This window comes from Fusarium mangiferae (genome assembly GCF_900044065.1).
Source record: "Fusarium mangiferae strain MRC7560 genome assembly, contig: FMAN_scaffold003, whole genome shotgun sequence".
Classification (NCBI taxonomy): Eukaryota; Fungi; Ascomycota; class Sordariomycetes; order Hypocreales; family Nectriaceae; genus Fusarium; species Fusarium mangiferae.
This window is the reverse complement of record NW_024573923.1, coordinates 1874195-1901146: the sequence shown is the minus strand read 5'-3', so window position 1 is coordinate 1901146 and position 26952 is coordinate 1874195. Positions and strand designations below refer to the sequence as shown.

Genomic DNA, 26952 nt, shown 5'->3' with positions numbered 1-26952 from the left:
AGCTTCAATCCAATTCTAGGTATCCTGGCCCTCAGGGAGCAAGAAAACTCAAGACGTGAAAAGAGGATGCCAAAATAAACGTGGCAAAGAGCGCCATAAGCTTAGGCTAGATTAGCCTAAATAAATTTGTCGATTAGGGTCAAGTCCTGAGTTTTCTTTTCTCCCCTATCCTGGCCGGCGCTAGGCCCATAGGTTGCAATAAAAGATCTAATCATCGTGGCCACTGATACGCCAGCTTCCAGCCACCAACTGGGACGATTACCACGGATGGTAATCTTGGAATTGAATCGGATGGCAATTACGGACATGGCCTGTTCTTTTCTCACAGGCCTCCATGTCAACACGTGTTAGGTGGTATCCTGTCTTCTAACTTACATAGTACTTACTCCCCATTCCGCGAGTAACTCAGCGCCCACAGAGGGCAAAGAAAGTCGCATGATTGTAATGCTATATATCGTTGCAAGACAATGTCCATGCATTGCTGGCCGCCGGGAGTGAGCTCGAGTACGGATACTGCTGCGGGTCTGCAGGATGCCCTCATAGGCTGTTAATCCAGGATTCTTGTAAAAGATCATCCTACCGATGAGTTGGAACCCTTATGTGCATTTGGGGGTTCCATCAACTGTTTTGTTTATTTGGTGGGATGAGGGGAAAGGTGGGTTCAATGGCTGTGTTATGCATGTCACTGATGTCTCGAATGTGGTTTTGTCCGTGTATCGATGAGACATCACCGCCTTTGTTTACGACGTTGAGAGCAACATCAACATCCCACTTGCAATACCGCCTCTATTCTTTGTGATGCTCCGCACGCCGAACCTGATGATGGTCTTTGCTGTTTATCACGGAACGGATACGGACCGTATACAAACGCTGCCTGGCCGTGCATGCTTGCGTCAACAGGCAAGCAACGAACAGTGCAACTAGACCGTTGCAGCCCTTTCGGTACTGAAGACGGTTGAGAATCTTGCACGATCTTCTCATGATTTGTTGATCCACCTGAGCAACATGATCATGATTGTTCTCCTTTGCGGTGTTCGACTCAACAAAAGAAGCTTTTGGATGGCCAGACGCCACGAAGTTAAGGGATGACAAGGTTGATTTTAATGGGTAGGTAGTTGCTCTCGCGCTGACGGGTGTCTTGAAGCCATTTGCCAACGACTGTTCTGTTCTCTCCCTTGCCAAAGTTTGGGAATCGCCCGCTCGTGATGATTCCATTAGTACTCACTTATCGCTGCAGTGTCTTTGTCGTCTCGAGTTTGTTCATAGCACTGACAAGCATTGTGGTCTCATATACAGTCTGAGGTGCCTTGAGGAGTAGCTTGATATGCCGCCCGTGTGCCGTTACTGACCGCGGACAAAAGAATGCGATGAGCTCGATCACACATATCTACCTAAGTTACATTAGTAGGTAGGTCGTGTCCTCAAGATCGGTCAAATACCAAAGAAAGAAAAAAGAAAGAAAGAAATACAAAGAAGCGATTCGAATGTTCTGATAGAATTCGGATGCGAACAAGCTCTGTGACTAATGCGCCAAAGAGCGCATGGCAATACCGTGAATGAAGCATGGTTTCATTTCCCTCGATTCTGCGTGTGTCTTTTTGCTTAAGTTACAATCAAGATGCAAAATAGTAGAAGTTTTCTAGAATCTTAAACAATAGCGCAAGGTGTACTTGGATGTGAACAAAGCATTTGTTGGTAGGGCAGGTCGTACAGTAGCTATCTTGCACTTTGACCATATTAAACCTTTAAATAACCATATTCCTTTGTCGTCCGATATGATAGTTCACGAGTCGCCAATTAAACTCGCCCGCGCCTCGTAGGTTCGTGCCAACCATGACCTCTAACTTCAGGTTGCCGTCTGACTCTTTCTTCCCTTTGGCTTAGGGAGTTAGTCTTTGAGGTTATTTCAGGTTCTCAAGGCAGCAGCAGCAGCACAGGTCCACTAGGTTCCTTCCTGTAAACCTTACCTTGGCACTCTGAGATTCACTGATATAAAACGCGCGATTCCTCCAACCGAGTCGGGTTTCTCTACTCTCACAATCATCACCGTCATCACAACCACCTCACTCTCCAAGACCGACCACCAGTATCAAGATCGCTTCTTCATACCTTAGTACTCAACACACTTCTCATCAAGCCGCTTATCTTATCTGACTAAGCCCGCCCCATCTGAAAGAAAGGGTCCTGAGTCTGATTCACAGCCCTGCCTCTAGGTACGTAGTCTACGCCCTCGCGCCGCTGATTGAAGCACGAGGCACCCACCTCAGTCTACCTTTTACCCCGCCACAGTGATTGGTTTATTGGTCGGTTGGTTACCTAGCCTCCGCTACGGGCCTACTTGCCTAGGTACCTAATGACCTAGCTGACTCCTCCAACTTCCATCATCACCCAAAAACAATCACGAATCCTCTCTGCACTTTCTCTTCGCAACCCGCCAAATCTCTTACTTACATCACCAGTTACTCTAGCACGAACCGTAAACATACCCAGAATGTCCGATTCTACCTCTACACAGAAGGTCTGGCTGGCCTCCAATGATAGCGCCATTATTGAAGTCGGTAAGTTGAAGGGACACTCTGCGACGGATCTTGCTCATATTCCTAACTAACATCAACAGACCGCGTTGTTGCCGAGCGATCCATGCTGATCAAGAACATGTTGGAAGACATCGGTGATGAGGGTATCAATGCTGAAAACCCTATTCCTATCCCCAACGTACGTAACTTCTTTCAGTACTTGACTTTTTCACGACTGACATGTAGTTCCTTAGGTGAACGAGGCTGTTCTTCGCAAGGTGATTGAGTGGTGCGACCATCACCGCAACGACCCCCTCCAGGCACAGGATGACGATTCCGACGCCCGCAAGAAAACTACCGATATCGAGGAGTGGGACCAAAAGTTCATGCAGGTCGATCAGGAGATGCTGTTTGAAATCATCCTTGTGCGCCCACCCATTCCTATTCATCAAATCATTGGAAACTAACATTTGACGACAGGCATCCAACTACCTCGACATCAAGCCTCTTCTTGACGTCGGTTGTAAGACTGTTGCCAACATGATCAAGGGCAAGTCTCCCGAAGAGATCCGCAAAACTTTCAACATTACGAACGACTTCACTCCCGAGGAGGAGGAGCAGATTCGCCGAGAGAATGAGTGGGCTGAGGATCGTTAAGCTCCCGTTTGTGTATGATAATGGATAGAGGTTGCGGGGAGGTGCAAGTCGGACTGTGGCGTGGATCGATCCTTTGGTCATGGCTTACAGGGAACTTTCCTTCGAGCCTTCTCAATCCAGGATCATATGAATCTTGATGAGTCACAGGGGTCGTATTAGGCGTTAAATTTGGTTTTCCGGGTTGCTTGGGCCAGAGTTTTGGCACGCTAGGAGCACAAATAGGATTGCTTACGGTAACATGATATTGTCCAAGGCAGGCTCTCTACGGTATTTAGCTCCCCGGGCAGTATCTGAACACGAGCTTCAAATCCTACACTGTGAAGCAATGGTAGAAAGTCATTTCGACTTAGCTTAGGACTTCAATTCATGATTGCCATTAAACCCGGGGTTATCAAGACGTTCAGTTATGCAGTGGTCAGCTCGAGGTCTGTGATGAATACGCTGGTGAAAGTGAGGGCGGAGGGTTTGGGGCGTGATTCCTCCATTTGACTACTTGAAGATTTGCATAACAGCATACAGTCTGCTGTTAATAAAGGCAGCACATAGGAGCCAACATTTGCGTTGTCGTCGTTCACAGGCGAGGTAGACTGCATCCATACAGTTCAGGCCCGTTTTCTTTTTTGGGGCATCAAAGTCTTTGCATTCCTTTTTCCCTATGACCGTCCGTGACATGCAGTAACCGGCAATAATCGATAAACCAGGCAACCGGCCCGTCGCCCCCGTGCGCACGCGCAGTGCAGTGCGGACACGGCCCCTTGGTTCAGTTCACGTCACAACAATGTCGTTCCTCCCCTTTTCCGTTCACATCAATCATCGTGATACCATGCCCAAGAGAAAAGTCGGCTGCTGGGCTTGGGGGCAGGTAACAGTTGACGATCGTCGGTTTAGATACCGATGCGGGTCTTGCGCCAATGCCTTCGCTTAGCGTTGTAGCTGTTTAGGAATGTTAGCCAAGGGTTACTCTGCTCGCGGGCGGACTGGTAGAGTCGTCAAGTTGTGGTGTCGAAGGGGGGGGTTCAAAACGCACCGGATGGTGTTGCCAGTTCGGAGGCGAATCCATTGAGGCACAGGGCGGTTCTGCTTCTGGGCCTTGGCAAGCTTCTGCTTGGTTCGGAAAGACTTGTGGCTCTGTGTGAAAAGGAATAATTAGCGATCCGGTGTCATGGGAGCAGAGCCCTCGAGAGATCGCGACTCAGTTTCATCATCGACGGTGACGCGGCGGGAAATATATTCATTCATTCGGTCCAGAATTCCGTTGTCGATGATGAAGAGAGCGAGAGCGTGCTTCCGAGGGCGATAGGTAGGGGCTGTCATACCGGCATGTTGACGGCGTTGATGGTCGAGTCGGTCAGTCGTTGCCAAATGGTGATAGAGTATCGAAATGCAGTACACTTGTTTCGAGGAATTTCGCCTCTAGGGTTAGGTTTTCACACTTGATTCTGTGGGTGGGGGCAGACGTTGGTGCCTGAGGTTTACAGGGTGAGCGAAGCGAGATCCACCGGACCTCTTGTCGGGCATGTTTGATGGCTGATGGTGCTGAGGTAAGCACTTTTGAGCTCGGCTCGTGACTCTTTCGTTGGAACTCATGACAAAATTACACAGTCCCTAGCTCTGAAAAAGGTCTTCAAGGTAGGTAGTGAGTGACCCGTGAGTTGTCCACCTGACGAAATTATTGGGACATATCCTCTGTGAGAAACATGATAACAACCAATTAATCAATCTGACTGATATACAAGCTCTCGATGTACATGTGGCTATACAGATAATTCTCTTGGATACGGAGTACTTGGATGCCTATTAATGAAAACGCCTCTGTCTCAGGAGGACCTAGCTACCTACCTATATAGACCTGGAGGCCATGCACTGCCACATATCAACAACCTCATCATATTCCCTGGCGAATGGCTTACACCACAGACAGACTGTCAAGAGAGAACTCTTGTCTTGCAGGGGCTCAAGGCTGAGGTGGTCCGGGTTATTTTGTCAGGCGCTTGGACCAACCCAACGCCGCCAAAACGAGCAACTTGTCCATGAGAGGCCAAGATGCATTAACTTAAAGGTCCAGAAAAGGGGACCTCTACCTACCTTACTTACCTAAATTACTAACGTATCCCGTGCTTTCTACCTATTCCACTTCACTGACTACCAAGGCAAACACAAGTTGCACGACAAACGACGAACGACGAACGAACTTGATCCGTGTCCGGCATTTGACAGCCTAATCCGCCTCTTTTACGTCGTCGCCAGTGCAAGACGATACCTCCACTACCTACTAGTTATCCAAACGATCCAAGTCGCAGAGCAGAACCGATAGCAGCACAAGATAAACAGGAGTTTCGAAGCCGTCGCAAGTTTTTCATCATGGGAAACTCAATGTCATGGTTCTCCAACCTACTGTTTGCGAAAAAGGAGATCAGAATATTGATCCTCGGCCTGGTAGGATGACGTCTATCCGACTATCGATCGCATGGCCCTGAGACGCTAACGAGGCGGCATCATAGGATAACGCCGGAAAGACAACATTGCTGTACCGACTCAAGGTTCGAATCTCCAGATATACACGCGCATGATCCGTGTTAACAGGCGCTCAAGGTTGGCGAAGTTGTCACAACGATACCTACAATTGGCTTCAATGTCGAATCTGTCACATACAGGAACCTAAACTTTAACGTCTGGGTACGATCTCGACCTCTTCCCGTCTCGAAACGGGTCAGAAATACTAATGCGGGCGACCACAGGATCTCGGCGGCCAAACAAGCATCCGACCTTACTGGCGGTGCTACTACGCCAACACAGCAGCCGTCATCTTCGTTGTGGACTCGACCGATATCGAGCGATTACACACCGCTTCAGAGGAGCTCTCGGCTATGCTGAACGAGGAGGAACTGAAGGATGCGGCCCTGCTGGTCTTTGCCAACAAGCAGGATCAACCAGGAGCCAAGGGCGCAGGTGAGATTTCAGAGGCACTGCGTCTGGGTGAGCTCCGCGACCGCAACTGGAGTATCATGGCCTGCTCAGCGGTCGATGGCAGCGGTGTGAATGAGGGCATGGATTGGCTTGTGGTGAGTTTTGCCATAGTCCGGTACAACCCTCGAGGTGCTAACACCTGCATTTTCAGCAAACCGTCAACCAGGACTAAGCTCGATGACGATTTCTTCTTCAGCCCCGGTTTGGCATTGTACAACAGACAAAATGAAATAATAGTACCAGTTTCCGGTTCCATCACACCTTGGTAGACAGCGTTTATAAGGGATAAGGGAAAGAAACGGATGGAGCAGATATCGGCGTCTTGGCAGAGAGAAGGTGTTTTTCCCCCCTCATAAGAGATGAAAGGAATGAACAGCATGGGTGCGTTTCTCGAGGGAGGATATATGATAGTATAACTTTATAATGCTACGATCCGGGTCCGATTGAGTCCTGGCTATGATTCTCAAGAATTTCTCCTTGCTAGATTTTCTTCGCGGAATATTTGATCTTGATAAGAAGTGCGGATGGTGTGATGGCTAGTGACTGAAGAGATACGACGGTTTTTGTATAGATGATGCCAGTTACCTATGTAGGCACTAGAATATTTTGAATCAGGTGTCTTAGAGAATGCCAGATTCTTAAGGGCTGGCATGGGATCGGGCCCACACCAGAGCTATCCTTCTGAGCAGCTCAAAGCAAACTTCTCATTTGGAACTACTGATGAACATTCTACATCATCTCATCTCTGAAGCATCTTTCTTGCTGTGGAGCTTCCACTGATAGCTACTTGCTAGAGAGTAGTGATTCTGAAGAATCGGGGTTGGTACTCGACGTGCCTGAGCAGCTCTAAGCGGTTCGCCGAGGAGGTTTTCTACCTCAATGTATTGTTCCTGAGGGAGATTTAGCACGATTTTCTTCTGAGCAAGGAATGTTGATAACATGTGGACCATGGCTATGGTGTGTTTGTAGGAATGAGCTGAAAGGGGGGAGATCATGAGGTGCTGAGTAGGCAGGCATGGACTGAGAACACTGACCTTTCTAACATCTATCAACATACTCGGTGACACGTGAGCATCAATAGGTTCTGTCACAATCGTTGCTTCTATCATCTCATCTGTAAGCTCCTGTCCATAAGCTGCGGCTGCAGCTTGTATTTCTTTCATGCCAGGCCGTATAACCTCGTCAACGAGGCCAGGACAAAGCTGCATATCACCAGTGTCCAGTCTTGTCAGAGCACCAACTGGGTTGTAGACAGCATTATAGAGGAGCTTCTTCCATCTAGAGAAGGTGACGTTATCATCGTAGTGGCAAGTGCAGCGTCCTCCAGCATTGAAGCGTGCTACAAGATCCTTTGCTCGCTCAGCAGCGTTGCCAGAGTCTTCAAAGGGGCCAATACGCAGCTCATCGTGCAGATTGTGTTCGATGATGCCAGATTTGGGCTCCGAGGAACCACACATGCTGATACCAGAGAGAATTACGTTATGTGGAAATGTCTCCTGGAAAGGAACTTGAATGTTGAGTCCATTCTGAAGGAGCAAGATGGTAGTGTGTCCGGCCGTAACGGCAGGGCGTATCATATCAGCCACCGGTGTAGAGATGACTGGTATGTTCTTGGTGGCACAGATAATGTAGTCGAAGGGTGAGATGCTGGACTTGTAGGCATCAGGAATAGATGGTAGGACTGTATCAAGGTTAGTTGATGGATGATGTGAGACTCGAAGTAACTTACTCTCGGTTGGCCTGAAGCCTGAAATTTGACCATGATCGACAGAATTGATGGTGAATCCTCGCTCTTTGACTATCTGATAGCTTGAGCGCAGCACAGCTGTAACCTCAGCCCGGCCTCCGAACTCGAGGTTGAGGGCTGCTATACAGCCTATTCCCCCACAGCCGACGAGTAGAATTCTTGCCTTATCCATTGGGACTCTTCTGTGTTGCCATCAATGCTGAAAGAAAAGTTCAACGCAGAAGTATTGAGTTCCAGCCTCGATATCATGGTTGTTGAGAGGGCGCACATGCTGCTTGCGGGGCCGGCTACGGACCGGTATCTCAGTTAAGACATTGGACATGATTGGGCGACTAGTCAAGGAGAGTAATAAGCAGCAGGTAGTCTCCGAATCTCTGTGTGGTTATACAGTTCGATATAATATCGCTAATATAAGTGTTGGGAGATTGTCTAGATTGTGTGCCTGCGTCCGTGAAACGTTGGCATCGGATGCAATTCGATTATTTTGTCTTGCCCGTTTGATTCTGATCCTTGCGACGTCAAGCATGCTTTTTCTCTCTCGCAAACTAAACCTTGAGAGGACATCTATCACAAGACCTGCAACGGTGACCGAGGATCCCTTGGTTCGATATGTTTCCTCTCCTACGACCTTTCCCCTTTTGGAGCTTCCCCTCATTTTCCTACATACTGTACCAGTAGAGAAGAGATGTCAGTTTATGGTTGTTAGTTGCCTGCTACCTCTAGCTCCCCAGGTAGGCTCTCCCTACCCCAGTCCCGGGTCACCTAAACGAAGTCCCCTAGTGGCACGGGCCAGACGTTCTCGCTTCAACTGCTGGTCTCATTCGTACATAAGTTAATGAATGTCTTGGTCTTGTGTGAAGCGAATGTGAGACAGAATCGTCTCAAACTCTCTCCTCGTCCAACTGCTTCCCTCATTTTGACCATCATCATATCATGACCGTTCCACAACCGATTTCTCCTCGCCCTCAGGCTCCTATTGCCACAGCTTTGCCCAATGCTCCACCAACCGACTTCTTTTCTCCTGTTCAATGGGACGTCTTCTTTGCACTTGTCGACGGTGTCTTGCCCTCCATCACCTCAGAGTCTGATGTGACCGACGATCAGGCTCAGATTCAGCTTCCAGACCATCAAGTCGATGCTGTCCTCGATCGTAGTGCCGAGGCTCTGGCAGCCCCAGCCACTAGAGACAATATCCGTGCCTTTCTCCGTGATAGGCCTGTCAATGATGCTCGCTTTAGAGATAACCTCATGAGGACCCTGGCCATATCCCCGCCCGACCAACTCAAACGCCTTGCTGGGTTATTGAGCTTGATGTCGTGAGTACAACTAAACGGGCCATGCTTCCATTCGTTACACGTCACTAAGTTTTTTTTCCCCCTCAAGCACCCGTCCTGGTAGCTACTTCATCACCGGCTACTGGCAACCAATATACAACCAGCCCACCCACGTCCGCGAAGCCATCCTCAAATCATGGGCCACATCTCCCAAGGAACGCTGGTCCGCTCTGGCCAAAACGATGTCTGCCATGTCTTTCAAGGCATATTCTCAAACCAGTTCGGCTCTCTACCAGCTCTCGGGCTACTCAGATGCCCCCAAGGACTGGCAGCCCAAGGAAACCTTCGACTATGACTTTCTTCAGATCGAGCCCGGCGACGACGCACATGCCATAGAGACCGACGTTGTCATTATCGGTTCCGGCTGTGGCGGAAGTGTCTGTGCCAAGAATCTAGCGGAGGCTGGCCACAAAGTCATTGTCGTGGATAAGGCCTATCACTATCCTTCAACACACCTCCCCATGGCTCAGGATGCCGCCTGTGCTCACCTCTACGACAACGCGGGCTTCTTTTTGACGGAAGACTCTGGTTGTACCGTCACTTCTGGCAGTGCATGGGGTGGGGGAGGTACCGTCAACTGGAGCGTATGTCTCAAGCCTCAAGACTTTGTGCGAGAGGAATGGGCGGATGAGGGCCTTCCTTTCTTCACATCCGCAGATTTCGACGAGTGTCTAGACCGTGTGTGGGAGTTTCAAGGGGCCGGCACCGACCAGATACGCCACAATCACCGAAACAGAGTCCTTCTAAATGGCTCAAACAAGCTCGGCTGGACGGCGCGTCCAGCTCCCGTCAACACGGGAGGGAGGGAGCACTTCTGTGGCCAGTGTCACCTTGGCTGTGGCCTGGCCGAAAAGCGAGGGCCAGCTGTGAGCTGGTTACCGGACGCTGCCAAGGCCGGCGCTCAGTTCATGGAAGGATTTCAGGTCGACAAGATCCTGTTTGATTATGACGGGCAGACTGCCATTGGCATAGAGGGAGAGTGGGTGTCGAGAGATAGTGCAGGTGACATGAATGACGCGAACAACAGAATCAAGAGACGGGTCATAGTCAGGGCCAAGAAGGTAATCCTTGCAGCCGGCTCATTATGGAGCCCGATCGTCCTCAAGAACAGCGGTATTACTGTGCGTGTCCCTGTCAGCAATGAACAGAGGTTATAGCTAACCCGTCTAGAATCCGAGTGTGGGAGCTAATTTGCACCTTCATCCTTGCAACTTTGTCACAGCAGTATGGAAGGAGGAAACGATACCTTGGGAGGGAGGCATTATCACCAGCTACTGTCCCCAGTTTGACAACGTCGACGGTAGTGGATACGGAACGAAGCTGGAAACGACGTGCATGGTGGTGAGTAACAAGCCCAGTATTATCGTCGAATCATCCTGACTCGTCATAGCCATTCACAATTCTGTCGCAACCGTCATGGACCAGCGGCCTAGATGCAAAACTCCATATGACAAAGTTGCGTCACATGAACGCTTGGATATCGTTGACCAGAGATCGTGACGCAGGCAGCGTCTTTCCAGACCCCGCGACTGGTCGACCTCGCATTGACTATACTCCCTCGGACTATGATCGAGCCCATACCATCCAGGGGGTGGAGGCTCTGGCCAAGATATGCTATGTCACGGGAGCAGTCGAGATACGTCCTCTTCTTAAGGGCCTGGAGCCCTTTGTGCGCAGGGGAGAGACGTCCTCGGAGCATTCGCTCGACTCCAAAGGCTCAGTGGCCGATCCAGAGACCACTGACCCAGCCTTTGCCGCCTGGCTCAGCCGCGTCCGCGAAGTGGGCAACAAACCACCGACGGCCCCTTGGAGCTCAGCCCATCAGATGGGCACGTGCCGCATGAGCGCGAGCAGCGACGAGGGCGTGGTTGATGGGAAGGGAAGGGTCTGGGGCACGGATAACCTTTACGTCGCAGATGGAAGCGTGTTTCCCAGCGCCAGTGGCGTGAATCCCATGATCACCATTATGGCCATCGCGGATTGGATATCACGCGGCGTGGACGCAGACCTGAGGGCGTGAGGGGTAGTGATTGTGATACGGCAAGACAGGAAAGGCGATATAGCTGTAGCTGTAGCTGTAGCTGTAGCTGTGTGTAATGTTATTGTTGTCCTATCAACGACTGGATGTTATTTTCCGAGAGACATGCAAGGGATTTGATAGAGTCATTGTCGGCAGTACAGTACAATACCTTGACTGATCTTCGAGTCCACATTAGTCAACCTGCCCCTGAGCACCGATTCCCTAGCAATGAAGTGCCATTAACTCGTAAACAAGGACTAGTGAAGGCTTTGCTTCCGTCGGCAATTCTTGGATTCGTTGGTCTGCACCACGCGTAGTAAACTCGGAGTCATTTCATGGCCGAAACACATCCCGCTTGAATACCACCAAAGACATTCTTCCAGGGATACAACGAGGCTTGAGCCACGGCCATGTCATGTGGCCAACGTATAGACAACGAGCTATGGGGTGCAAGTAAGGTGAGTGTACAGTACAAGTGAGGCAAAACAGCTTCGCTTAGACTGTTTGCATCGGCCTTGGCTCCCGGATGTAGGGTAAATTTTGGTTGGTGATTTGAGAACTAGGCAACCCTCAAACCAGCAGACCTTGGAAAAGTAGCTATCGGCGTTTCAATGGCCCTAGTTCGTATCCAAGGGAGCGGTTGCTGGTGCCACGTCTTGGATGGAACTTCAAGTGAGGCTCTCAACAGTCTTGGAGTTCTCGGTAATACCGGTAGCGTAGGCCTCCTGCCTTTCGAGAGGATAAAGGCTCCAGTGCGGGGAACGGCTCGCCACAAGCGAGCACAGCCACCCGGAGATCTGCAAATGCCACGCCCGACTTGAATCCAGTGCCGGGCCAGGATCAGCGGCATTAGTGAGTGAGTTGTGCTCAGCTGTTCAAGGGACAATTGACAACAGCTGTCACTGTCACCGTCACTATTATGGTTGTGAGTCAAGGTGACGCTTTGAAGATTAGATGTGGGATTGTTTCAGATATCGACGTCACGCTTCGATTAATGGCTGCCATCGTTGCAATTCCCAACACAAAAGTGACAAGCAGGTGTACTCGACCTGATTGGAATTCTCGTAGTAGCGGTTTGTGGTTTACAGAATGCAGGTTATCTCAAGATACAAAGAGAACAATCCCACTTTGTCTATAGAGCTACTAATTATAAATTGATCGATCAATATGAGTTCCCATACATGCCTTAGTCTTTTGTGCTATTCGAATACCACTTCAGCCCTGTGTCGGCAGCCACTGAACCTAAGATCTACGACAGCCACAAGTACTAGCACTGGTAGGAGCTCGGAGTGTCTGTAGTGTTGGTGGTTAGCCGTCAGAAGTCTTCAGCGCCATCCTGTGCTTGCCGTCAAGCATTTTGTCAAGTGTATACGAAAATACTTCGACGTTGACTAACAAAGTCGGTAAAGGAAAATGCGGGTCAATCTCCCAATCTTCCAGACTCATGCCGGGTGCATTTCCTAATTAGGATCAACATCCTTGACATTTCAGCCACTTTACGGACTTATCCGCCAAGTGGCCGGCCGGCTTGAGTGGATCCTTACCGTCATCGGGTCCGCGCCGCTCCGGCCTCTCAATGCTTAGTAGGTAGACTAAGCCGATCCATTAAAATTCATCATTGATGTTGGAATTTTGAAATTCGCGTTATTTTTGGCAACATTTATCTGCGTTCCCAGAGTTTTACACAGTAAAGCAGTGGGTCGGGACTAGTAGTGCGGAAATATCAATTTACAATGGAGGTTTCCTGGGCATGGGTACGGAGTAGTCGTGTAACATTTATCGTACCCTAGAAGCACGGATAATGGAGGCAACAACCCTTTCACAACCAAATAGCCATGGCCACAATTGAGAGGGCGAAGTGTATGGCCGCATGTTTAGTTGCAGGACTACATTCCAGCTGATGAGGTAGCTGATCAGGCTATTGAGCAGGTCAATGGGCGGCCATACGCCGCGAGGCTTCCTATAGTCATGCTTGACTATTAACGGATCAATCTCGTCAACCCGGAATGCTATGTATGTAAGCAAAACTAATGGCGGTCCTAGCCCATGGAGCAGAGAAACTTCTGACTCTGGATTGAGGTGCCAGAAATAACTAGCTGAGAGACCAGGAGACTGACTAAGTTATGCTGAAACTGTCTACGTGTTTTTCAACTTGAGATAGAAGTCGTCGCTTTTTCTTGCCTCACCCAGGGCGGCTACAGAGGCATTGTGAAACCTGGGGTTCTGGCAGTCACCCACCACTACAATGATAGCGAACCGTTTGGTTAGAGCCCATGAAACAAAATGCGGCCTGACTTTTCCATGTGACTTTTATGATGAACATAGGAGAGAAATCCTGCGGGCTACAAGTGAGCGGCCACCTCTGAAGAACGGAAACGGGCTTCTCCGTCGCCTGCATTTCCCATTTCCCATGTGCCTGCGTGCATGCATATTCATGCAGTATCAGGCCCTGCAGAGGAAAGGCAGAATTGAAGAATTGTAGATGCCTATCTCGTCCTTTGAGATATCTATCAAACTTCGATACTATGTACTTACTATGGGGTAAGAATCAACGTATCATGCACCAGTCATAGTACGTACCCAATAGGGACAAGCACTTTTGAGTCCAAAAATAGTACAGGGTACCACGGAGACTGCGCCACAATACCGGGCTAGTGGCACACCTGGATCCATTTTCTAGGGTTCCTTGCTCTCTCTCTCCTAGGTTTCTCCCAATACCACTGTCTTTTCAGCACCTGGTATCGGTACTTTTCAAAAGGCAATCTGGAAGTTGCACGTGCATCTGTTGATTCTTTTTTCCCTTGGAGCCTTGGTTCCGGCGCGCGGCCGAGCGATCAGTGGATCCATCCATCCATCCATCTTGGGACCCAAGCTCCAAGACATACACACTATGGTACTATGTACAGTCGGTGATTGACGTGCAATCAACCTCCTTCGGCTACGCGTCTTTGAGCGGGTCGTACATATCGTTCATTTCACCATCATCTACTACTCATGGCCTGAGGCAAGGTCATTGGCGACGCAGTCATGCAAGGGCAGATTACCTGATGCTGTGATGCTTCTAGAACTGCACCACGAGCTCCAACAACAGGACGGAAGAGGGTGACCAGACCCCTTGCCTACGCCCTTTCCTCCAAGAACAAACAGGGGGGCGACCTCGATGTTGGGTCTTGGTGCCCGTTCTCTGGAATGCATCACGCCTCCAAAAGTCCATAGCGGATCGGGCCAAGACGAGACAAGACAGACATTTTTTGACTCCAATACAAACTCCGCACAAAGGGCCAGGCGCCTATTACTACGCATGGTCTTGTAAAAGTCACTCATATTCCACTTTGGGACTGGCTTTTCCATCGACTCCATGACCCTTTGCCTGGTCTTCCCAGCTCTCTTTGTCTTGAGCCATCTCTGAGCGGTGATTGGCTATGGAGACTTGAGCCGAGAAGTGTCCCTAGCTCTGATTGGTTCATATTGTTAAGATCTGAGCCAATCACAGACTGTAAGAGCACTTTCACGAGAGCCTCACCTCACGTCTGACACTAGCATGGATGACTCTTCTTCGTACCAGGACATCGACGGGCTCTCATTCCTCTCCAGTCTTTTGGGAGCCACCCTGGCTCCTGATCTAGCCCCCGTGCTCCTTCCCTTTCTCACATTTGGATAAGTGTCCTCTCCTTTCTGGTATCCAGGCACAGAATTATCCAAGATGCATGGATCATGTCCCTCGACCTTGGACTCTTGAAGCAACGGGATGAAGTTTCATGGCCAACCACATAGTGAGAAGCCTATTTTCCCCTTAAAGACGAGACGGGAACGACGGGAGCGACCGCTACCTTATGGAACCCGAGCCGTTGAAGGTGAAGATACCCCTTATTAGATATCCATCAATGCTGAGGAATAGGGCGCAACACGGGGAAACAAGGCTGCTCTAGTGGTCGTGGGAGTGTAATTCCCTCACTTTCCAAGGCGCGGTCCGTCAAAAATTTCATGATAATATTCAAGGTAGGGGAATAGCGGCTCACATCACAGAGGTGGGTGTGATACTGGGAACTAAACCAGCTACAGAATGCATGCAACTGCTTCGAAAAGCCGAGCATTCGTGCGTCTACTACCCATCTAGTGCAAGTGTCATCTCATGCGTATGCGTATGCGCATGCAGGTCATCTCATAAGATGCTCCTGGACAAAGCGTTCGCTGAATCCCATTGACAGAATCGTAATGACATTGTTATTACCATCATTTCGCCAGCTGAAGATCCTGGGGGCATCAGCCAGCCCCGGGCACAATATTGGCATTGATCTCACCGAGCGTAGTGTCGATTAGGGTGTGATGGACGAGTCGTGCGAGTTCTTCGGATGGTAACTTGTGGGACGCGGGATACCGGAGCGCATGAATGTCTGAGGGTGAGGGCACGAATAGGCGAAAACGCCAGTGTCTTCTGTGGAAACGGCCATATCCGCCCTCTAGACTTTACTGAATTCTGAAGGCCGCATAAGCGGCGCTTCAAAGTCCCCCTCCTCAAAGGTTTCTATATGCTTGCGATGGCGGACTACGGAAACACTCGGCAGGCAGCGCAACAAAATATGCCGAAGGGCCATGAGCCCACTACGTACGGGACTGGAATGAAACAGAGAGTAGGAGGACTCATCAACCATCGATCTGCCCAGGAGCAGGTTGCATAATTTCTCCATAAAGCGTGCCGACCTGGGCGATCAGTCTCTTCTGTACGGGTTTATATGAAGGTGAAAGTGACTTGCTAGCTTGGACTAAACACTAAGCTGCAGGAACATAACTTATCACTTTTCAACTTTTTCCTGCTGATATACTACCAAGTGTGGTTTCGTTGAAGGTCCATGTCAGTTAGAGGAAGTATACTGCACAGGGGCCCAGGCCTGGTCTTTGATCAAGGTGCGTACACGGACACATATATAAACCAGACTGGTGGAAAGGACGGCATTGATAAGAGACCAGGATCAAAGACAGGGAATATGAAGAAGCGCCGGCGTTTGTTTCGTTTCCTGTTTCCTGACAGGAGAGCGCCTAGGCCAGGGCATGGTCTAGGCGTTGAAGTGTGGTAAGACGTCAAATGGCAAGATTTGTGGGAAGGGGGGGGGGGGGGGGGGGGGAGGAGGTGATATTGATTCATAGAGTCGAGATCAGATACTTCTTGAAGCCTGCTTTTCGATTGCCCAAGTTGTATTGAAGCAATGACGAGGGAGTGAGTTTCTTTGATCCAAGTTGACAGATATTTGTGATGTGACTTACGGACGGAAGCGGGTACATGGACACAGTAGCACTCCAAGTACCAGTACTTGAAGAGAACGCCACACCCACACAGCAAAAACCCTTTCCAGATTTTTTTGTGGCCCTACGTGAGTATCTAGACCAGGGTTCATTCACACGCTGTGAGTCAATGTCATATGCCCTATAGACTATAGTAACAACAGTGTGAGAAAGATAAGAAGAAGAAGGAAGAAGAAAACCCCGATTTTTTGTGCCGTCTGCTTGCATTCTTTCAGCTGTCAAGGTATCCATGTATAGGATGCTACATACAGACTCTCAGGGGACAATACGCAAGGTACAGTATGTAAGTATTGCCTCTTGGATAAGCCAGCATATGCAGGTCAACACAGCCGCACGCCTCCTCCGAGCAAAAATGAAGAACCTGACCTGAAATATTGCACACCCTCCGAGACACCCCGGACATGGTCAGTGTGCCGTGCAGCTGCAGATGCATCGCAGATGTGGAAGAGGCCAAAGAGCCTGGCTAGTCTAGTCGGGCTTACGCTGCCCGGGGCGGGCTTGGAGGTCGGTGCCCGTCATGACCTGTAGGGTGACTTGGTGAGTGAGGTGGCTTGGCTCCCTCCAACAGTGGGCCGCCGCCTATAGCCTCTTCACTAAAATACTAAATACAGGGCTGCCTTTTAGCTCATCAGTCCCCGCTCCGACTTAACCACCAGCACCCACCAGCACCAGCACCACCAGCGGCTTTTAAGTTACCCACCACCAGCACCACCTCCCAAACCCCAAAGTATATCATCTCCCCACACCACCTGCACCCTCCGTTTCCCCTTCCCTCTTCTTCTTCCTTCTTTACGAGCAATTCGTCCTACGTTCTCTTTCTTCTTACTCGGTTGCGGCAGCTTAGCAGGCGATTTCACCTCAAACAGATCAGACAAGATAATACTATAGTACCGCCCATCAACCTCTACTATCCTACCTATCTACCAATCCTCTCCGAATCCCTGCTCTGCTCCGTCTTCTGACGTTTCTCTTTTTGATATATTGTTGTTCGACATCACTTGCACCGTATTCCGCCTTCAACCAGCGATAAACGCAACGCCCAACGTCGACGTTTAACGTTTATTAAAACGTCCTGTTACCGTTCTACGATACCCGCCCCCCGTTCCGCCCCAGCGATAGACATAGACACCCCTGCGCTCCGCTCCGCTTCGGTTCACTAACATGCCCGTCCAACTACTTCCGGCGTCGGCCGCCGCTTTCGCTCCCCGGGCTTCATCAGTCAACGTTGTCTTGGGTTCAAAAGTCGAGCCATGGCTTACACAGACCCTCAAGCGCATCAACCGAGTCAAGCGTCCCCTCAACTCTGTACCCCAGCATCAGCGGTGCCTCACCGAGACTCTCTCATCACCGAACGCCATCTGGACCTTGACCTCTCTCATGCTGCCCAAGACCCCCGAGTCAGACTTCAAGCGTGATGCCAGCAACCCTCTGGTCGAGGCCATCATGAACTACGAGCTCGTACATGTTGAGGCTTACATTGTTCATGTCGACATGGTTCTACGAAATGAGGTCGCCTACAAGCTCACCAAGGACACCATCGATGCTCTCGTCGAGTACCACAAGGAAATCCACTGTGTCGATGCAAAGGCCAACACGTATGACTGGACAGACAAGGAGCAGCAATGCAAGAAGCTTCACGACGATTTTGTTCAAGACATCAACAAGTTTGTCTTCCGCACCCACGTCTCTGCTCTCGAGGGTCTCGAGGAGGAGGGTGCTGGTGAACTCCTCTGTGGCAAGAGCGAGGAGGTCAAGAACTGCATCAGTGCTCTTATGAAGCCCCTGCTACCTCCCCCCCCTCCCCGTGTCGTCGAAGTTGTCCGACAACCCACACTGCTGCCTAGCTCTCCTGTCAACAACATGTGGTCGCAACATAGTCTTCACGGCAGTCTTGCTGCTGTTGACTCATGGAGGGTGCTTCCCTCAAGCCCCAGCGTCACATCATCGGCCGACTCAAACACAAGTCCTATCTGGGCGCCCATGACCATGGATGATCTCTCCCCTACTCCCGCCTTCACACAGCCTCACTCTACGGCCGGCTTCTTCTGGAGCTCGCCTCAAGTGACAGCACCCATCCCCGCTCTCCCTCTTCCTAGCATGCTCGCCCCTGCTCAATGTGGTATCGGTATGGGCATGACAGGAATGGGAGGCATGAGCGGCATGGGAGGCTTTGGCTGGGACCGATACCAAGAGTATGCGACCATCATGTGACAACCAGGGCCCCAGGACAGCTATCCAGTGGTGACGACCTCGAGCTATTAATACTGCACCAACCCCTTCCTCGTTTCCCGGAGAAAAGTTGAAGCTCTCAAATTTCGCAGCGGCATAGAACAATCATCCATCATGGGCACGGCATATCGGCGTTTTATTGCATCAGGAACGGTGTTTCGAACAATTTTTATATCAATATCCCCTCTCGCATTGTTTTTATTCTTTACTTATTTTTCATTTTTCCTTTTGTCTTCATAGCAAGCGTTCTTTTGGTTTCGGGGAATCTGGTCTTATCATTCCTCTCCGGGAAACACTCTACAACGGTCGTTCACACAATCTCTATATCGTATCTGGACTTTTCTTTCATCTACCACAACACCACATGGCTGGATCCGGGGGCGGGTATTTGGACGCATTTACAACTGGGCAGGGATCCGATACAGGCGGCTTGTTTTCTTCTGGCCTTTTTCCTTCCGTCATCTTTGGTTCTCAAGAAAAAGACGTACACGCAGCAATGCACGACGCTCGGCTCTAGTCCGAGACAGAAACTTCTCTGTGGATTCTTCGCTGATGTCCCCGGGACTTTCTTTTTCCTTCTTTCCCCCCTCTATTTTCTTTATCTGTTCGGTTTAGAGAGGCTTCTTGGAAGATACCCCTACGGTCGACACACAACTGACACACTCACTTCGCTTCGTTCTTTGGCTTGCTTCCCGATTCACGACGATATTATTTTAATGACGACCTCTTCTACGACTCGATGACGAATGACTACTTCTTTTCAGACATGATACGATTTACGAGCGAAATCACAAATAATCGGCTTGACGTCGAAACTTGACTTCTTTTCGAAAGAGTATCGAGCACTGAACCTCACGCTTCATTCGGCGATATCGAGCCTCGAAGATGGTGACTGGACTGGTTCCAGGACATTACATCTGAACACAAGGCCGTCTCGACTACATCGCGTACGCCACAAAGGGAATATCTGGGATATCCCTGTGAAGGCTTGACACTGGCTGTCAAACGGGATCACCACCCTGCGCCGATCGACTTTCAGTCTTCGGTGTGAGGAGAACGGAAGGCGGAGTGAAATCATGGAATTCTTCCAATGAGCTGGGCACTGTATTTCTGCTGGGCGGAGTCAGTTGCACAGTCTTCTGTCTAACCCGATCTGCTCCAGCCAGCCATCCCTTGCGCTCAACCGCCCTGTCCGTAGGTGTCCCCATCGCCCTGAATGTGGATGAACGCACGTTGCCGAGTTGAGGTGAGAACCACCGCGCCAATTGAGCCTGCTAGACGGGCCTCGGCCGGTGGGTGACGCCGCTTCGAGGATAAATGTGTAGTTGCTCACATTTGGGTCGATGGAACGACTGGGACAGGGCAGGGATGGCTGAGGGCAGAATGTAGGATCATCCCCTACAAATCTCTCGCGCCAGATGAGTCATCACGCAGCTCGGCCTGCCAGACTCATCACAAAGCGGAGAGGTAGCTGCAAGAGAGGGGGAATAGTTACTGCTGAGCGGGACACCCCAACTTCTCTGGACCTTTGAGTCCATCGGCTAAAGATGCTGGTATCTAAGTGGCGTGGAAGGGAAACATGATACGCCCTGGTGGCGGTTCCCTTGCACAAGGACAAGTTTGCTTTGCTACAACGATTCCCTGCTCGTTGTCTTGTCGTTGCAGTATTAGTTAATCTGAACCCCAAAAAAAAACATGTTCAAATATTTAACTTCTCCCTTTTGTTGTGATGTATTTTGTGACCTATCATGAAGAGTCATTGAGAAAACTTCAGAAGATTGGCTTGATTAAATATTATTTCATGTTCGCGTACCAGCTTAAATCTCTAACTTCCGTCTAGATCAACTCGGTCTATGTAACTAAACAGTGTATTTTTCACCTTTTCCTCCGTGATATCAAATCATTAAATCACAGAGAATAATGCCCCTGACTCCCCATCGCTTAGTCCCGGATAGCAAACGCCTCCTTAGCAGTCTTGCTACTACATGCTAGACGCTCACCATATCTGATGAAAATAAAGGGAATGACACCCATCGCCACAGCAATGAATGCGAGGACCGAAGGCGCCCAGTGAAACCCCATGTTATCATACATGCTGTCCGCGGCGAGGGGTAGCGTGGTGGCCCCAACAGATCGCAACATGGCAGCAGCACCGAGGGCAGAGGCAGAATGGCTTCGGAACACGTCGGTGAGATAGTTGGTCATTCCCATGAAGAGGAGCTGGAAACCGAGGCCGAAGAATATACCGCCGAGGCTCGGAATGATGGGACTCCATGACTCCCAGACCGTCCAGCCTAGCCAGAAGAGAGAAATCACCATGCTGAAGATAGTCAGTTGTAGTTGATGACAGTGGACAATTGGGGGACTCACCAAGGGGAAGCAATGCACGCAAGAGGAAGTCTTCGATAGATATGGTTCTTTGTCCATTCAGCACCAGCAGCAGTTTGCCTGTCATGGTATCGGGTATAAATTGCGAAGACACCCAGAGACAGTACAACACCAACGCAGACTAATACCATGTTAGTATAGAGGCGTTCGGCATAGCAGACGAAACTCACATGGAATATACGCAAGCCCTGCCATACCGGGAGAAAGACCATAGAACCCTAGTCGACATTTAGATTGTTTGGCTGAGTCGGGGGGTAGATACCAACATACCTTGGAAAACACGAGGATACGCCTGAAACATGAGGTAAAATACAGAGTAGGCTAAGGTCAAATACACCGAAGTGGATGCAAGGATAGGCTCAGTAAAGAGAAGCTTCATGGGTCGAAGGAAGATCTTGCGGACGTTGAAGGGCTTCAGCTCCAGGGGCTCCTCGTCGGTTGGGCCAGTCTTGTTCCTCTTGTTGTCTTTCTCTCGCCTCTTGATATGGGCCTTGACCATCTTATTATGGAGCACAGGGGCATAAGTCTCTGGTATGGTAATGATGAGAGGAAGACCTGCAATGGCCATCATGCCAGCAATCCAGAATGGCCAGCGCCAGGAGACGGGAGACGAGAAGCCAGACACAATGGGCCCAATGAGAGGACCGATTGTAGTGACGGTCATGTAAAGAGCCATGGCGTTACCTCTAGTCGAAGGATTGTCGAGGATATCAGCGTACAGACCCCCGATGACAGTGGTTGGAGCAGCAGCGTTGATGCCACCGAGAAACCTAAAGACTAGGAGGGCAGCATAGTTGGGTGCGCCCGAACAAGCCAGCATAAAGACGATGTATCCCAGGTAAGTGCCAATGAGAACAGGCCGCCGACCAATGTATTCACTGAGGGGTCCAAATAGAAGAGGCCCTAGGACATAGCCCACCATATATAGAGAGTTGAGGAGTATGAGGTGAACGGGGTTGGTAATGCTGAACTGCTCGGCGATGATATCGAGAGCTCCCGAGGGCATAGAAGAGCCAAAGTTTCCATTGAAAGTACACGTGAAGCCGGCGATGACAATATGTAGTTTTCTCATACGTGAGAGTTTGAGAGGATCCCAAGATTCTGTGTCAGACCAGCCAGATTCGTCTGAGGAGTCGTGTCTCTTTTCGACGTCTACATTGGGAGAGCCGGCCGGGGCGGAATCGCTGCCGAATAGTTGAGTTTCGTTTCCTCCCATGGTTGATATTGAAGTCAAAGTTGGATCATATTGAGGTGGTTGTTGCAGGCACATCTATCTATATAGTTTGCTTCTCCATGACAGTTCCACAGCAGGTGGATATCACTGGATAAATTATCCAAACAGCCATTTTTCTCACGTCATCTGATTAGTTTTTCGTAAATGCTCGACTCGAGTTTGTGTGAAGGGCGCAATGGTTTTGGTGATGGTGTCTAAGTCAGATCCTGCTGTGATTGGTTCTCATCGCCGACTCAATATTTTCTATGATGGAGAAGCTTCAGAGAATAACTTCCGAGAAGGAAATGGTAAACAACGACTGGATGGAATTTCCGAGGCACCAATGAAAAGCCCCTTCCTTGTTGGGTAGTTTCTAAATTTCTCCGAGGCAGGGGCCTCTTACAGAAATCCGATCGGATGGTCGGCCAATTTGCTTTGGGTGTACAGAACGCTCTTCTGTGCGCGGCGAAGTTAGCTAGGAAAAGAAGGCCGTAAAAGGAGATATGATTATAAACCTCTTGATTAGTACCTAGGTACCTTAGAAAGAACACCTTGAAACTTTGTACCAAGGTAGGCACCCGCAGTGATAGAGAGTCGATGCTTCCTCTTTTTGACAGTGACAACGAAATACAGCAGGCACACCTACTAACCTACCTACTTCTCCCTTCCCGTCCGTAGAACACTAGGTACCTAAAATTCTTCTCGAACTTTTCCAGGTCAGCATGAACTTTTGTAACTCAGGGCACTTTGAGGCTCCACAGACTTTCACTTCGTAACAACCGAATCGGTATTCTTCTCGGCGAAAAGGGCGTACAGCAGAATACCGCCAATACCTACCTACTGAGGTACCGAGGTCATAATGCCCACCGAAAGGCGCAATGCTACTGCCTATGCTCCAACTGGGAATGCTCAGCAAGCTGTCACTAGACGACGAACCAGTATGTTCTGGACACCCCGTTGAGGATGGCGCCAATTATCTTGTGTTTGCACCTTCAGCTGATACATAACAATAGATGGAAGAGCTTGCATAGCTTGCCACCAACGCAAAGTCCGTTGTGATATCCTCGAAAAGGGCACACCTTGCTCTCACTGCCAGATCCAAAACAAGCCCAACTGTACAATATACGAGAAGAAAAAGACAAGATCATCTCGTGCATCTAATTCTCGTCCCAGCCCCGTCCCCCTCCAGCCTCGTTATTCTTCTCAACAGCCTCAGCCTCAGCCTCAGCCTCAGCCTCAGCCGGATCGTCATCATCACCACCACCACCACCACCACCACCAGCATCAGCATCAGCATCAGCATCAGCGACAGCAACCACAACCGCAATGCCTCACAGCTCCTGCGACACCCAGAGCAACGGCAGCCCTCTGGCCGGGAGTGACCATGGATCCGATTGCACGGCCAAGTTCAAGCACTGGCCATTATCAGCACGACTCTCCCTCCACGATGCAAGACTCTGGCGAGAATGAGGAAACTTACGAGACTCGCAACCTAGCTGACTTTATCGGCCAAGACTTACCCAAAGTCGGTGAGATCTCACGTTCTGAACGCCTCTACTTTATCGGTACCGAGTTCTCGAACCTCAACCATCTCGTACGTCACAGAGCTCTACGAAGGGATCAAAAGGACGTGTTGCACTTTGGGACGCGTAGACTTGCGAGAAAGGTTCCTACAGTCCCTGAAGAAGCTCTAAAGTTACCCCCTAAAGCCTTGGCTGATGAGCTTGTCACAGCGTATTTTGCCCACGTCAATCCAGGGTTTCCAATTGTTGATGAGGATGAATTCATGACAAGCTACAATGGCTCTGATGTTCCAAAACTAGTGTCCTTACCATTGCTGAACGCCATATTCCTCGTCGGCGCCCATGTACTCTCCTCCACCCGAGAGGACTGTAGGGCCAGCACTTACACCTTCTTCCGTAGAGCCAAAACGCTCTTCGACTACCGCTTCGAGCAGCACCGTGAGACGTACCTCCAAGTTGCTCTCCTATTGACATGGCAGTGTGACAACCTCGAAGATATCGTTGATAACTCATGGCACTGGATCGGAATCGGGACCCGCACTGCCTTTGGAATGGGCATGCACCGGGACGCTGGTGCCAGCACCCTGAACACCATAGACAAACGTCAATGGGTCCGGCTCTGGTGGTGTCTATTTCAGTTTGACGTCATGGTTTCGGCTTCGTTTGGTCGACCGCAAGCAATGTGAGTACGAAAAATCTTTTGACCATCCTCATCGTAACATGTTCAAGAAACCTAGAAGAGTCGGACACCCCAATGCTCGACGAAAGTCATTTTCAAGGCATTCCTCATGGCAACCCAACTTTCGCCATCGAGCATACAAAACTGTGCATCATCTTCTCCAAGGCCATGAGACGACGTGTTGCCTTACGAGCCACAGAAGCCGATAGAGCAGCGGCAACCAAGGAAGCTGATGAGGAACTTGCTGAGTTCATAACCCAACTGCCGCAAAGCCTCCAAATCCCACACTCCGACCCGGACACTTGGCAAGCAACTCTTCACCTCTCGTATCACAACTTTCTTATCCTTCTCCACCGACCTCCGCCTCATCAAGAGCCGAACCGGTTTTCACCTCACTCTGCCATGGACCACAGCATCTGTGGCGATGCTGTTGTAGCGATAAACTCTATCTTTGAATCTCTCCGCTCAAGGAATTCGTTATGCAATCTGTGGCTGCCTTCCGTCCATGTTCTTTTCACCAGCCTGCTGCATGTTGCCAGTGAGCTAAACTCTCCCAATCCTCTCATTGCTGCAAAGTCATCCCGCATGTTTGACTCTCTTATCCACACACTCCGAGATATATCACAGAACTGGATATATGCCAAGAGTCTACTGCGGCTCTTTGAGGAACGGACTATGTGGAAAAAGAGACAGAGAGGGCATGTACTAGGATCATCTGAAGATCGGACCATTCAACAAAGTCAAGAGTCTCCAACTACTCGTACGGGCGCTTCTGGGTTTTCGCTGCGCCCTGATCCTCTAGGTGTCCCCAGTATCATGGGTGATGCTCCATCAACTCTTCAGTCATCTTCTGCCCCAGTACCTGAACCAGCATACGGCTTTGATTTCGACTTCGGTGTGCACCAGGGTCTTTCATATGGCGAGGGCTTTTCAAACGGCCTTGACATAGCCGGGAATGGAAGCGAGGCCATGAATCTGCTCCCTGTGCCTTCGGTATTGGAGTTTCTACTGGCTGGTGTTGATAATCAGTATGACTTCTGATTGAACGGCGATCAACCAAGTAATTGTGCCTTTTCGCTGCAGTATTGTGTATGCAAGTCTTCGACGCAGCAGGTAGGGGTTGGAAACTAGGATGTGGCCTGTCATCCATGACTTCGAAAATGCCAACTACCATAACCCATATAAGACGTCTCATAAAGTTATTTTAAACCAAAGCTTTTGCCATGAAATCAAATCATCTATTGACGACACTAACAGTCCGCACATGCTGCCAGCCTGTTCATCCTGAACGTTGCATCCGGCTAGGGGAGACAAGAAAATTTAGGATCCTTATCCTAAGTAAGGAAAAGAATTAGGTAGCGTTTAGTATATCTTAGCAGGCCTTTGGGCGAGGTTGTTTTGGTATCCTGATTTCATGCCAGAAGATTTCTTGCTCCCTAGCGTTCGGCTACCTAAGGTTCCCATGTACCGTCCCAACTGCACCTTTGATCTTGGTCCTCCAGTCTCTCACTACGAACACCACTCGTACCCGCTGACTAAGGCCACATAGACTTCAGTGAAGCTCCTCCTGAGGATCCGTGACAGTTCTAGGATGTAGATTCGGTGGACCAACGGGTCCCATATGCGCCCTAAGGGCCAAGCAAACAAGGGTCGCCAGGGAGATTCGGAAATTCTGAGCAATCATCTTTCACCATTTGGTCTCCGGGATTTAGTCATATAATGCCTAGCTGCAACCCTTCTCGCAAATCAACTGCCGCACGAAAATCGACTGTTCAGTTTGTATCCATTACTCATCTCATTGAACACGAAATACGCGGTCGACATGGGGTCCTGCATGCTTCTTCTCTCGGTACAGTCGCTTGTAGGCGTTGGCTCCGAGCCAGCGAAGTAAGGCTTGTCACCTCCATCAGCGAGCGAAAAGAAAAAAAGAAACGATATGTTCTTTGGGCTTCGAAGTAGTTCATCATTGAATAATATATCTCATCTCATGTGACAGCTTGTGTGCAATCATAGCCTCGCAGCCATACTCCAACACCAACACTACGTCCATCATCCTATGCCGTATACCATATACCCAACCCATACCATATACTCGAGCCAAGACAACCAAATAAACCCTTTCCCACGTCCCACCGTCATCTTTAATTTTGATACATTGCTTTCGTCACCGTCCCAACCTTGCCTTGCGCCAACGCCAGTAGCCCTGTCTGTTTCTCCGTTCCTTCGGAGATGCATTCTGACTCGAGATGCTGGTTTGGACCCCCGTTGCTCGGACTTCTGAGCAGATGCACCGTCCGTCCACACATCGATATTGTACACGTATATACTGCAATCATTAGAGCAACATAGACCAACACCTTCCCCCAAAACAAAACTTG

At 49.9% G+C, this 26952-nt stretch overlaps 8 protein-coding genes across 8 annotated transcripts; 5 read left to right on the top strand and 3 right to left on the bottom strand.

Annotated features, from left to right (window-relative positions):
* Positions 1–2491: 2491 nt before the first annotated feature.
* Positions 2492–3173, top strand: FMAN_04503 (putative SKP1-kinetochore protein complex CBF3, subunit D; the record flags this gene model as incomplete). The annotated part of the gene is made up of 4 exons (XM_041828781.1): positions 2492–2558; positions 2618–2715; positions 2771–2941; positions 2997–3173. The coding sequence occupies 4 exons, from the start codon at positions 2492–2494 to the stop codon at positions 3171–3173; spliced, it is 513 nt and encodes a 170-aa protein (XP_041679610.1).
* Positions 3174–4057: 884 nt separating this feature from the next.
* On the bottom strand, positions 4058–4691 carry FMAN_04504 (putative RPL39-60S large subunit ribosomal protein L39.e; the record flags this gene model as incomplete). The annotated part of the gene is made up of 3 exons (XM_041828780.1): positions 4058–4106; positions 4201–4301; positions 4650–4691. The coding sequence occupies 3 exons, from the start codon at positions 4689–4691 to the stop codon at positions 4058–4060; spliced, it is 192 nt and encodes a 63-aa protein (XP_041679609.1).
* Positions 4692–5534: 843 nt separating this feature from the next.
* FMAN_04505 (putative ARL1-ADP-ribosylation factor) lies at positions 5535–6312 on the top strand (the record flags this gene model as incomplete). Its single annotated transcript, XM_041828779.1, has 5 exons — positions 5535–5609; positions 5675–5713; positions 5766–5849; positions 5912–6235; positions 6292–6312. The coding sequence occupies 5 exons, from the start codon at positions 5535–5537 to the stop codon at positions 6310–6312; spliced, it is 543 nt and encodes a 180-aa protein (XP_041679608.1).
* A 562-nt stretch (positions 6313–6874) lies between these two features.
* FMAN_04506 (uncharacterized protein) lies at positions 6875–8059 on the bottom strand (the record flags this gene model as incomplete). Its single annotated transcript, XM_041828778.1, has 3 exons — positions 6875–7030; positions 7175–7821; positions 7870–8059. The coding sequence occupies 3 exons, from the start codon at positions 8057–8059 to the stop codon at positions 6875–6877; spliced, it is 993 nt and encodes a 330-aa protein (XP_041679607.1).
* Positions 8060–8820: 761 nt separating this feature from the next.
* FMAN_04507 (uncharacterized protein) lies at positions 8821–11241 on the top strand (the record flags this gene model as incomplete). Its single annotated transcript, XM_041828777.1, has 4 exons — positions 8821–9203; positions 9253–10342; positions 10392–10562; positions 10612–11241. 4 exons carry the CDS (start codon positions 8821–8823, stop codon positions 11239–11241), a joined length of 2274 nt encoding a protein of 757 aa, XP_041679606.1.
* Positions 11242–17703: 6462 nt separating this feature from the next.
* Positions 17704–18753, top strand: FMAN_04508 (uncharacterized protein; the record flags this gene model as incomplete). The annotated part of the gene is made up of 1 exon (XM_041828776.1): positions 17704–18753. The coding sequence occupies one exon, from the start codon at positions 17704–17706 to the stop codon at positions 18751–18753; it is 1050 nt and encodes a 349-aa protein (XP_041679605.1).
* A 1959-nt stretch (positions 18754–20712) lies between these two features.
* FMAN_04509 (uncharacterized protein) lies at positions 20713–22375 on the bottom strand (the record flags this gene model as incomplete). The annotated part of the gene is made up of 4 exons (XM_041828774.1): positions 20713–21091; positions 21142–21280; positions 21330–21377; positions 21430–22375. 4 exons carry the CDS (start codon positions 22373–22375, stop codon positions 20713–20715), a joined length of 1512 nt encoding a protein of 503 aa, XP_041679604.1.
* Positions 22376–23231: 856 nt separating this feature from the next.
* On the top strand, positions 23232–25615 carry FMAN_04510 (uncharacterized protein; the record flags this gene model as incomplete). The annotated part of the gene is made up of 3 exons (XM_041828773.1): positions 23232–23310; positions 23386–24577; positions 24625–25615. 3 exons carry the CDS (start codon positions 23232–23234, stop codon positions 25613–25615), a joined length of 2262 nt encoding a protein of 753 aa, XP_041679603.1.
* Between the last annotated feature and the right edge of the window lie 1337 nt (positions 25616–26952).